General features: G+C 43.9%; 1 protein-coding gene across 1 annotated transcript; it reads left to right on the top strand.

Annotated features, from left to right (window-relative positions):
- Window positions 1–6,187: 6,187 nt before the first annotated feature.
- LOC136483414 (ferritin-1, chloroplastic) lies at window positions 6,188–8,815 on the top strand. The gene is made up of 8 exons (XM_066480477.1): window positions 6,188–6,598; window positions 6,973–7,056; window positions 7,184–7,244; window positions 7,348–7,435; window positions 7,856–7,917; window positions 8,090–8,155; window positions 8,293–8,356; window positions 8,445–8,815. The coding sequence occupies exons 1-8, from the start codon at window positions 6,306–6,308 to the stop codon at window positions 8,486–8,488; spliced, it is 762 nt and encodes a 253-aa protein (XP_066336574.1). The 5' UTR covers window positions 6,188–6,305; the 3' UTR covers window positions 8,489–8,815.
- Window positions 8,816–12,591: the final 3,776 nt, after the last annotated feature.

Genomic DNA, 12,591 nt, shown 5'->3' with positions numbered 1-12,591 from the left:
GGTCAGGGAGGCAAGATGAACGGTTTTGAAAGTTCAGCGAGGTGTTTTGTCCGGTTTTGGAGTTCATGGAGGAAAAACGAACTTTCATCAAAGTTGAGAAAAGTAATGTGGACTTTTTCCGAAGGAATTTTGTTTGCGGTGGGCGTGGGCTGGTTGAATTGAATTGAACTGAAAATGGACCGGGGCAGGCCATCAACGGAAATGATAGAGGCACGGGCACTGGCAGGCTGGGGATTGGGGAGGGACCCGTTGTCAGGGTTTTTGCTCAAAAAAAGTTGTTAGGGTTTTTAATTTCGGTGTTGTAAAAATTTTGGCCACCATCGAAATTACCGGATTTCGTGAAATTTGACGAATTTTTGCCGAATTTTTTTAGAAACTAGCATATGAAGTATGTTTTTTCTAAATAAATTTAGATATAAAACAAATATTAACATGATTTATGACTGAACATCTATTGAATAGAATAATATGCAACATAAGCAATAGTAATATGAGTCTAGAGTTATATAGCACGTGTATTAACATATTAAAATTTTGGATTTTTCTTTCGGTCACCGCCGAAATTCGTGAAATTTCATTGAAATTTTGAACCCTGGTTGTCGTAGTTGTTTCTCCGCCTAGTGCTCTAACGAAGATCGATGTCGACACAGCAATATGAATATCCGAACACAAGGACTGCATCGGCTGCAGCTGTGGCCAGGGAGGAGATGGGCAATTTTCTAGGAGCTTCAGCCCTTGTTCTAAAAGGCATAGACGAAGCAGTTGAGGTGGCCGAAGCAATAGCATGCCGAGAAGAGCTATCGTTTCCTAGTGATCTTGGGTTGTAGTCCATGAGTTGGCAACTGACTGCGCGAACGTGGTGAGAAGTATCAAGGTGATGGCTTTGGACATGGCTGCAGGGTGAGGATAGAAGGGACACCATCCGATCGGCAAGCAAAGCTTTGGAGGTCGTTGCTTTGGATATTTTCGCCAAAAATCGATGGACAAACAATAATAGAATTTGTTTTTGATTTTCCCTACTTTTTTTTGGTGTCCTCCTATCCCTCCGATTGTAATCAACTGATAAGCGAACTTGGCCGTGTGCATTCGCAGAGGCCGGAATATTTCCTTTATCAAAAAGTCAAGAAGAGAAAGCTTTAGCAAGGTGGAGTTTGTTGACGAAGGAAGGCAGTTGAATCATGAAGCTTATTTGTTAGTTAGAAGTTCGGTTAGCTTATCAAGGTGGAGTTCCTCTCTCCTCCCGATGAGTTTGTAATATAATTTCTGACGAACAAAGACGAGGGAGGGTTGTTTCTCAAAAAAACAAAAAAAGTCGTAGTTGTTTCTAAAAAAAAGTTGTGGTTGTAGCTCCCTTCGTTTTCCTATCTCATCATCACATACAGAAATTAGTTAAAGAGAAATAAATGGGAATTAATAAGAAGCTAATTAGACGAGACGAGACAAGCATACAAAAGGAAGAACAACGTGCGTAAGCCAAGCGATAGTCCAGTGAGGGGAATGGAATCCTGTGGCCTGTGCTTGCTATTGCTAGCAAAATCTCGGAAAGGAGGTGGTTCCCGCCGGACGACGGAACACGAGGCGTATCAAAGGCAGCAAATAAATAAACAACCCCATTCAGAGAACGATGATCCACCGTGAAAGTGAAACGATAATAACGATGTGCTGTTCAGGCTGATGAACAGAGACAAGATATGTGTCCACATGCAGACGTGGATGATGAGGACGGGTGCGGTGGCGGTTGCCGGGGTAATCTGGTCCAGAGCGCGCGTGAGGTCTCCACACGCACTACCTAGTCAGCTTGTGGTACTGCTGCTGGGTGCTGTGCTGGTACACAGGTCGTGCATGCATGTGAGGACTCCTGCAGCCTCCACTGTTTGATTTCCCTTGGAATTGTTGTGTGTGCTGTCGCCACCAAGAATCTCCCTCGTCTTACGTATCTCCTTGTCCTAGCTCGGCCACTCGATCTTTCTTGCAATCTCTCTTGCTCGATCGTAGATGGAGGATATGCTGTTTGGGTCATCGTCAGGCGTGTGCCCGCCACACGACTATTTTTGTACGAGTACGAGTAAATACTTCTACGTCATGTTTGTTGAGATAATAAAGGTGCTACAACTACAAGTCTCATCGTTATCCTGTGGATCAGATGGAGCTTAAGCTTTGCCTGATCTAAATAATTCGGTTTATAATCAAGCTTATCGCCTATTTTGAACTATCTGACAAACCACACACCGATAGACCTTGTAAAGAAAAGCTACGATCTAACTCTCCTTAGATTAAGTTAGGAGGAAGACCTCCTGTGTTATGCAACTCGAAGGAAATATAGTGCAATTTCAGAGGTCTGTCATGTGCTTTGATCAGGGGCAAGGATAGACCTCTAGCAAGCATCAAGATTGACTAAAGGAAGCCCCCCACCCCCCGTGTGTAGCGGAAAGATTAAAAGGAAAGGCATCCAGACCATTTTTTTTCTCGATCACGTAAAAGGTTTGCACGTCTTTGTATTACACATGGACGCTCAGACCCACCCTAGTGTACTGAAACCTACATTGTTATTACGTTGGATCGATACTGATCAACCCGAATTGCGGTGCCGGCTAGGAGGCTTATGCCCGGGCTACCGAGTGGCGACGGCGCGGCTTGCGTGGACCCACGTCACGCGCCTAATTTTTTACTATTTGGCCCTTTTTCGAAGAAAATTTATGTTTGGCCCCTTGGGAGACCTAATCTCATCTTTGGACCCTGGGGGTCGGCGCCAGGACTCATGGCGCCGACCCCCAGGGTCCAAAGATGAGTTTAGGTCTCCCAGGGGGCCAAACGTAAATTTTCTTTGAAAAAGGACCAAATAGTAAAAAATTAGGCGTCACGCGTCCGGTGGAAACAACACACGAACCGCCTGCATGTTGCCTAGGTCACCGCTGTAGATTTCGTCGTACCCAGGGCCATCAAATAAACTCTACTCTAAGTCACCAATCAAGCAAGTTGTTGTTGTAGAGTTTTTCACACCTAGTCTCTATTGTGTTCTTGCCTGCTTTAAGCAGGCACGGATCGCCAGAGAGTTGCAATGGCTAACTCATCAAACGAAGGAATGAGCAGCACTAGTTCGTTCATGTTCTTGTGTGTTCTAGTTCTAGAGCTTGTGACACTGCGGATCTAACGGTGCACACATTATAGCCAATCATCATCAAAGCAATAATACGTCATCAGTGGGAATAGAATCATCCGATCGATACGTGGCCCGTGCTTGCTAGCAACAACTGAAAGGAGGTAGAAGACTGGGATGAGGATGAGGATGAGGGACGGACGGAGGCGTGGCGTGTCAAAAGGTACTCCTACTTAAACCTAACTAACAACCATTCAGAGAACGGTGATCCGTATCCAACGAAAACGATTCACTATTCAGGCCGACGATGAACAGAGACAATGCGTGTGTCCACATGCAGACGTGGATGATGAGGACGGGTGTGGTGGCGGGCGCCGGGACAATGGATGTGGTCCAGAGCGTGCGCGAGGCCTCCACACGCACAAGCCTACTCAGCTTTGTGGTACTGCGGGTACACAGGTCGCATGCATGCACGATTTCCCTTGGACTTTTGTGTGTGTGCCGTCCCGACCACGAATCTCTCCCTCATCTTATCTCCTTTGTCCTTGGTCACTCTTTCATGCAACAACCTCTTGCTAGCTCGTTGATGGAGGATATGCATGCTTGTTGTTTGCTTGGGTCACTATCAGGCGTGTGCCCACCACACGACTATATGTTTGTAACTGATCAATGATAGTTATACATCATGTTTATTTATTTGTTGAAATGATGTGAGCTACAAGTGTCATGGTACGCTTCATTCCTTGCATTATTATCCTTTGGTGGTACGTACTACATCGTTGGATGTCTTGGATCAATTGGAGCTTACAAAAATCCGTACAAGGAAAAGAAAAACTTGTTGGGCCTCTGGCCTAGTTAGTTATAAGAGCTTTAGTACCAGTTTCTCAAAAAAAAAAAGTTTTCAATAGCATCTCAGGTCCTTGATTCAACTCCTCGAGAGCGCGAACTTATTGGGCCTCTGGCCCAGTTAGTTATAATTTAGAATGAAGAGAGTATTTCTTAACAAGATTTTCTTCTTCTTCTTCTGAAACTAACAAGATTTAAATTTTACTATATATACCAAAGAAAAACTAAAATTAAAGACCGCCAGAATAGGACGCCTCCATCCAAACATATCCTTGGTCCATCCGTGCGCAGAGGAGAGGAGGAAAGGGCGCTCGCCCGCCACGACCCTCCGCCGCCTCCAAATCCCAGCCGTCCACATGTCTCCAATCCACGACCCCCACGCGCCTATATCCAGGGATGAAAACGGATCGGATACGGACGGATATCACCGATATTACATTTGTTTTCATATTTTTGTCCGGATTCGGATTCGAATACGGATAGTGTCAACTATGTCGGATAGGATACGATTGGATATCGACATCATAAATATGCGATTTGAGTATTCGGATACGGATACGGTATCGGATGTTGGATATCCGGACTCGAATACAGACAGATCTCAACCCCTCTAAACGGATTCGATTTCGAATACGGTCGGAAAATATCCGTACCGTTTTCATCCCTACCTATATCTATAAGATGGATGTTATACAAAGTACTAAAATACAAAGTACTATTACTTGCATGAAAAAAAAGGAGAAATAAATGGGAACCAATAAGATGGATGTTAGACGAGACGAGAACAACATGAGTAAGCAAAGCAAAGCAAGGCTATAGTCAGTGGGAATGGAATCATCCCGTACGTGGCCCGTGCTTGCTACCTTTCGAGAAGACCGGAAGGAAGGAGGAACGGAGGCGTGTCAAAGGTAACTAGCATTAAGAGAACAATGTGATGAATGAAAACGATGTGCAGCTAGCAGTTCGTTCCGGCGGCTGGTGAACGTACAGAGACAAAGGCAGGCATGCAGACGTGGATGATCCAGAGCGCGCGTGAGGCCTCCACACGCGCAGGCCTAGTCAGCTTGGGGTACTGCCGGTACACAGGTCGCATGCATGCATGTGAGTGCTCTGGCCTAGCCTCTAGTAGTGTTTGGTTTTCCTTTGGAGTTTTGTGTGTGCTGTCGCGACCAAGAATCTCCCTCATCTTATCTTCTCGTCCTCGGCCACTCTTGCTTGCAATATACCTTGCTCGTAGATGGAGGAGGATATGCTGTTTGGGTCATCATCAGGCGTGTGCCCGCCGCACGACTCTCTTTTTTTCTTGGCGAATACATCATGTTATGTTGAAATATATAGTAATGTGCTACAAGTCTCATGGTCCTCCTTTGGTGCTCCATACTGGATTCATGTCCTGTTTGGATCATATGGAGCTTATAAGAATCCATATATATATATAAACTTTTCCTGGTTTAAATAATTCAACTTATAATCGAGCTATATAGCCTGTTTTGAAGTATATGACAAACCACACACCTTGTACAGAAACCTACAATCTGGCTCTCGCTCCTTACCACCTTCCGCAGATTATAAGCTGGGAGGATTCAAATCGATCAAACTTTGAAGCACGCGTTAAGATTATGTACCAATCATCAGTGGGATGGTGAGTTTTCAAGACGAGAGTCTATAAACTGGTTGTGGTCCACTAAACTTTTTATGCTTTTGATTGATGTGAGTAGGGTTATGTATGTCCGGAGCAGGCGCTCGGTTGCCAGTTGCCACACAACTCTTCTCTAGTCTAGGTATATAAATAAAGAACAGGCATGGTGAAACGTCCGACAAAATACTACAAACTTGATCTCGATCTTATATTTTCTTGCATCGCCCCCTTTCCTCTTAGCCTTACACCAAAACCGATGGTCAGCCTTTATGGCTTGTGTATCAAAGGTATGAATTTCTATCATCCTAGGAATTTTTTCTTCCAAATGACGTATATATATACTCTATATGTAGTAGTATTTTTTTTTGAGAGATATGTAGTAGTATTTTCTTAATAAGATCTAAATTTTACTACAAATACCAAAGAGAAACTAAAATTAAAGACCGCCAAAATAGGACGCCTCCGTCCGTGACTCCATCCTCCAAAAATATCCCCGTCCGTGTGCCACGAGCCCTCCACGCGCTATCTCCGCCTCCTCCAAATCCCAGCCGTCCACGTGTCTCCAATCCGCAACCCCCACGCGCCTATATCTATCCTTTTCATTCCCCGCCGCCGCCGCTCCCTTCCATCCACTTCCGCCACCGCCGCCCAGAATTCACGCGAACACGAACACGAACGCGCCCGCACACCTCCCTCCTCCGATCCTCTTCCTCCTCCTTCCAGATGATGCTTAGGGTTTCCCCGTCCCCGGCCGTCGCCGTGGCCAACCAGCTCGCTGGTGCGGGCGCGACCCCCGCTCCCGTCAGGGTGGCGGCGCCGCGTGGCGGCGTCCCGCCGTCCGCTGGCGCCGCGTGCAGGGCCGCCGGCAAAGGGAAGGAGGTGCTCAGCGGGGTGGTGTTCCAGCCCTTCGAGGAGATCAAGGGGGAGCTCGCGCTCGTGCCCCAGACCCCCGACAAGTCGCTCGCGCGACAGAAGTTCGTCGACGAGTGCGAGGCCGCCCTCAACGAGCAGATCAAGTAAGTACGATCACCTCAGTGCTCTGCTTGCGTTCAGATTTTCTCTTGCCAGTCGTTAGGATTTCGGTCGGTCGGGCTATTATTATGTGTGGATTGTGGATGGATGTTTGTCTCCCCCTAATGTGTGTGTTGCTCCATTAGTTTCTGCGTCTGTGCTGTCTGCTAAGTTGTGCGATTTATTTTTCCGTTTCTTTTTTTTTCTTCAGATTGTTGCTTATTCTTAATCGAGTGATGCAATTGATATCTAAGGCTTAGTATATTACTAGGCTATTTTTGGTGTTGTCAATCATTACAGCCATCTCTGCGATTTCATTTGGATTCAATTCAACCAACCGAAACATGGCAATTTGACCCTGGAATCTGTGGTCGTGCAGTGTGGAGTACAACGCCTCCTATGCGTACCACTCCCTCTTCGCCTACTTCGACCGCGACAACGTGGCTCTCAAAGGATTTGCCAAGTGAGTCGTAGCTTCTCACCACCAAGTTCAGTTACCCATCTGTAAATCAATTACAGCATTACCATTTTAATTTTTACGTTTCCTCTGTAATGATGGTGTGGTTCTGCACAATTGTTCCTCCATCCAGGTTCTTTAAGGAATCGAGCGACGAGGAGAGGGAGCACGCTGAAAAGCTCATGGAGTACCAGGTATCATTTGGTCCTCTAATTTCTTTGACTCTTTGGTCCGTTCCATTGCACTATGCTACATATTGGGGTACTGACAACACTGGATATGTTTTTGTGCCATCAGAACAAACGTGGAGGCAGGGTGAGGCTCCAATCGATTGTGACGCCCTTGACCGAATTTGACCACCCTGAGAAAGGCGATGCTTTGTATGGTGAGTTGCCGTGCATTTCCTTCTTGTTTGCCGAGTCTGTCACTCTGTCCTCTGGATTAGGATGGGGTCTGAATGTCAAGTGCCTCAGAGGAGTCTGCATGTGTGTGGTACAGCAGAGGAAGTAACAAAAGCCCACTGTTGTCAAAAAGTGGAATTTGTTCTGCAACTGAACCTAGTTGTATGGGTTGCAGCTTTCAGTATATGGATGGATGGATGGATGGATGGATGGATGATAGATTGAAAGACTAGTAGTGATTAACAGTTTAACACTACTTATATAGAAGTAGAAGGCTGGCTATTGTTAGTAAATGCTGTTTGGGTATCAGCTAGGTTGGTCTTTTGTAGTTTTGTTCATGTTTGGCATATTTGGAAGCTAATCTGGTAGCTATGTTTTGATCTGTGCCTCTTGATTGATTTCAGCTATGGAGCTGGCTCTGGCTCTGGAAAAGCTGGTTAATGAGAAGCTGCACAACCTGCATGGTGTAAGTTGCTTTTAGTCACATGCTTATTTGTGGAGAAATATTGTGAGCTTTGCTTAAGACATACTTAAAACATTTATGGGCATATATAAATTGATTAACTTGAGTCACTACATGTTGTTTGTACAATTGTGCCACATACAATTTCTAATCAGTTTTCACCTGTAATTAACAGGTGGCAACAAGGTGCAATGATCCTCAGCTGACAGACTTCATCGAGAGTGAGTTCCTCGAGGAGCAGGTAAATGTTCCGTATATAGTTTTTGCTCCGTATTATGGAACAAAATTGTGCAGAACCTTACTTTGTTCTATATAGTTTTTGCTCTACTTATGACGGAATTCTTAGCTGAATGAAAATTTTGGATTTTCTTTTGAAAGGTGGAAGCCATAAACAAGATCTCCAAGTATGTCGCCCAGCTGAGGAGAGTGGGCAAGGGGCATGGTTAGTCTGTCGCTGAACTTGGTTTCATCTGCTATGCCTCGTGCCCAAAGTTACCCCTAGTTGATATTGTTGAGTTATTTGCGTGCAGGGGTGTGGCACTTTGATCAGATGCTGCTTGAGGAAGAGGCCTAAAGGAAAGGACGGACCGTGGCTGCTCAAGGACTAAGGGGCCTGAAGGAAGGAAAGAAGTGTGAAATGATAAGGTTGAGGAATAATGGGGTGGCATGGACCAACTGACGAAGCCCTGGGTGTAGTAGGTGGATTTGTAGAGGGTTTTTTTTCCAGTTGGTTAGGGTTTTAGTTGTAGAACGGTGTTGCCCTCCTACAGAGAACATGATGCACTGGAATGCAGTAGAACATTGTGATACTATTGCTGCCGTCAGTTTGGGGTGCTCGTTGTTAGAGATGTTTCTCTTTGGGATTTTGATTGTTCAAAATAAATCATGGCGTTGAATGTGTGATCCGATATTACCTTGCTGTGAGCATTTGACTTTGCGAGCACCGAGGAGATGATTGTTGTTTGTACTTACTGTGTGAAGAGATGTGGAGGATTGTTTCTTATTTGTAATTCTGAAGGTAATCCGTCAGAACTGGTGGCTATTTACTATCCAGGCAACAAGCTCTTTTGAAGGCCACTTTAAGCACCCACTTAGTTCTTTAGGTTTCGGGCAAATATCATTTGAAGGCCACTTTAAGCACCCAACTAGTTGTTTAGGTTTCGGGCAAATATCAGGGCTTCCTGATGATTGTTGTTTGTGAATTTAGGTTCCCCCCCTAAAATGTGTTGGTCAGGTAGTTTCTGCTCCTCATATGGTAGTCATGCTGAAAAGCTGAGGAAGCACCAAGTTCTTAATTGCCCCTAAGTGATGTGGTCATTTGGTTACTGATGTTGTGTGACATGTTCTTGTGCTCTAGAACAAACGTGGTGGGAGGATCCAGACATCCATTCCATTGCGACACCCTTAGACAGAGTTTGATCACCCTGAGGAAGGCAATGCTTTGTATGGTGAGTAGCTTTCTGGTACCAGGTCTTTTCTATGTGCTTGCTTGATAGCTGCATCCGTACACGTACGTTTTGCTATGTGTTTCCGGGCTTCTGATGGGGCATCTGAAAAATAAACTGTGAGGAGGCTGCATGTTTTTGATATATCAGGGAAGTAACAGAAAGTTCGCAATTGTTACAAAATTGATTTTTTCTGTTTCCTCCAAATAAGAATATTCTCTTCTCTACTAATACATGGTTGGCAGGGAAACAAAGAAGAATATTCAATGGGGAAAAAATGATAGTGTTTAGCATGCGTCATAGAGTAGAAGCCTGTTATTTTTAGAAAATGTTTTGGGTGTCAACTATGTGTCTAGTCTTCGCAAAGCAGCGCTAGCCTACTACGAACATAGATTGGCCTTAGTGTGATATCTCAGAAGCTTTTATTTAGCTCGCACTAAGGGCTTGTTTGGTTAAGAGCCTGGAGCAATTTTGCCTGGCCGGTCTGCTGCCTGTGCCATGTTTGGTTCGTGTCCTGGTTAGCTGCCTGTGCCAGGCAAGTGGATCCTCCGCCAAGCCATCAAAATCAAGCGCCTGAAATACGTGCCCAGGCACGGTTGCGAAAAAAAAAAATCAAGCGCCTGGTGCCTGCCCACGGAAGTTGCCTGAGCGAATAATGTTGTTTAGTTGGTTGACTACCTACGAAAATTATGAAACACATCTTAATGAACATTATTTCTATGTAAAAGCTTTGTCACTTATTTATCCTTTACTTAAACATATCGGGACTTTTTACTAGAAATATATTTCCTATTCAATCTTATTAAACGTGATTATCCAATATTAAACATGTGACAACAATTTTACTAAATTATATATTTTGGTTAATCAGATTATAAAATACATGTTAATTATACAAAGATAAATAAGAACACACATTAATTTAAGCATATTATAAATTAAGAAAATTCACTTATCTGTTTTTATTTTGTCACCGTATGTTTATTTGTGTATATTTGAGGTATTATTAATTAAGAAAATGAATTAATTACCTCTCCATTAGACAAGAAAATACATGATCTCTATTGATTAGCTTTCTCAGGCCAGGCTTCTAACCAAACCAATAACTCTCAACTTGCCTCGCCAGGCAGATTCTTTCAGAATTCCAGACAACTCTCAGGCAACACTTTTCTCCATGCAAGACATCCAGGCTTCCAACCAAACAAGCACGATAGGGTTCCATTCTTTTTTTATTTGACAAATTTGTCACATACAAAATGTTATAGTTACGTGCATCTTTTTTCTAGTTGTCACCTTAAGAATTGTTAAAAAAAGATGTCACCTTAGATGTCACGGCCAAAATCTAAAATAACGCTAATCAAATTATGTCATATCCAAAGTTACAAAATAAAATGATTTACCATATCTAATAGATCACGCATACATCAATTAGATCTAGAAAAAAGATTTTTATATCTAAAACTTTCCTTATTTATTCTATTTTATAAAATTAAAAATTAAATAAATATACATTTCACTTATTACCTCCTAGAAAGTAATAGATGATACCAATTATCCGATCTAATTAAATGAATGGATCGCAGTCATTTGGATGTACCACAGCAAGGGCCGGAGTGCTTTGGTGGGCTATTCCTGTGGGCTAAACTGAAGAGCTGTAGTGGACATTTTTTGGGCTCAACCTGGGCTGCAGCCCGCCCCAACACCCCCCCTCTGTCGCTGAACATCAGTTGATATTGTTGAGATATGATTTTTTTCACTATTGTCTCCGTGCTCATTGTTAGAGACGACGTTCTTACTCTTGGGATTTTTTGTTTGTTTGTTTGAAATAAAACATGGCGATGAATGTGTGTGTAATGTGTTCCGATCTACATGTGCTACGATCTCTCATCGTCTTGCACATGGTGACACCTTGCAGCGAGCCTGCGACTATGCATGTGAGCACGGAGGAGATGATCATCGCTAGTGCTTTCTTTTGTAAAGAGAATGAAGATGTGGAGGATTATATTATTGTTTCTTGTTTGTAAATCTAAAGCCGATTCGTTTAACTATACAGGCATATATAGGCAACAAGCTCTTTTGAAGACCACTTGAAGCACCCATTCTCCATTCAGTTGTGTTGATTTCATTGATGTCTGCAAATTCAAACGTGTATGCTTGAATTAGTTGTGTTGATTGGTGCTGTCTGCAAATTCAAACATACATGCTTGAATCATTTGGGCTTTGTCGGTGGGCCGATGGCCTTAGGCACTCCACAATGTTGTCTCCGAATGAAGCTAGAAAGGGAGGGAGAGATAGTTTAAGCATCACCTTTCTAGTCAAGAAGTGATGCATGTGTGGTCTGGGGCGGAGGAAGGGCCGGTGCTCTAGTAGAATCTCTAAGAGAAATATAAGCCTAAAATTTAATCCTATATAAGAGAAAAATGAGTGTAAAACTTACAATTCAATCCATTTTTTTAATCATTCCAGCATCTTTTGTCTAGTTCAACTCTCCTTATCTAGCTTGTCTGGCTCCGCCACCGTGTGTGGTTGTAACAAGGCTATGCATGAGCAAGAGGCCTTAGGTTCGGCCGGATCCTAGGAAATCCATGAGTGCGTTGTGTGTAGATGCCTCCTAAAAATGGTTATTTATTCCGCCATCAGGGGTTAACAAAGCATTTGCATATATTCTTGGCTCGACTGCAACCGCAAGCAAGCTAAGGGTCTGTTTGGTTCAGCTGTGAGTTGTGCAAAAACTGTTGTGAGCTATGTGCTGTGGAAAAGTTGTAACCTGTTTGGTTGAAACAACCAACAAACCTACCCCCTCTCTATCCAGGCACGGAGCCAGCGGTGGGTGGGGCTAGGGGGGCTCCAGCCCCCCCTACCGCTCGCGAGCAAGCGAAGCCTCGTAGAGCCGCCGTCTGAAATTTCAGCTGTAGATGTACAGGTAGGAGGGGCTGAGATTTGCTGAACCTCTTTTTCTTGCTAATTGCCGTTGTTTAGCCCCTCCTAATTTTTTTCCTAGCTTCGTCCCTGTCTCTATCTTCCTTGAAACAGCTATGAAACATCTCTCTATTTTCACCTATTTGGAAAAACAGAGAGCGGAAAGCAGAGTCCAATGTATTGCGAAAATTATAACATGCCAAAGTAGTTGCTTCTGAAGAAGCAGCTTCAGGTTCTACCCGTTTGGTTGGTGTTTTGCTTTTTGGTAGCAGAAGCACTTTTTAGAAGCTGAACCAAACACAACCCAAATATA

The sequence above is a fragment of the Miscanthus floridulus genome, chromosome 9, assembly GCF_019320115.1.
Source record: "Miscanthus floridulus cultivar M001 chromosome 9, ASM1932011v1, whole genome shotgun sequence".
NCBI lineage: Eukaryota > Viridiplantae > Streptophyta > Magnoliopsida > Poales > Poaceae > Miscanthus > Miscanthus floridulus.
Note: the sequence above shows the minus strand (reverse complement) of the source record. Positions and strands in the feature narration are given on the sequence as shown.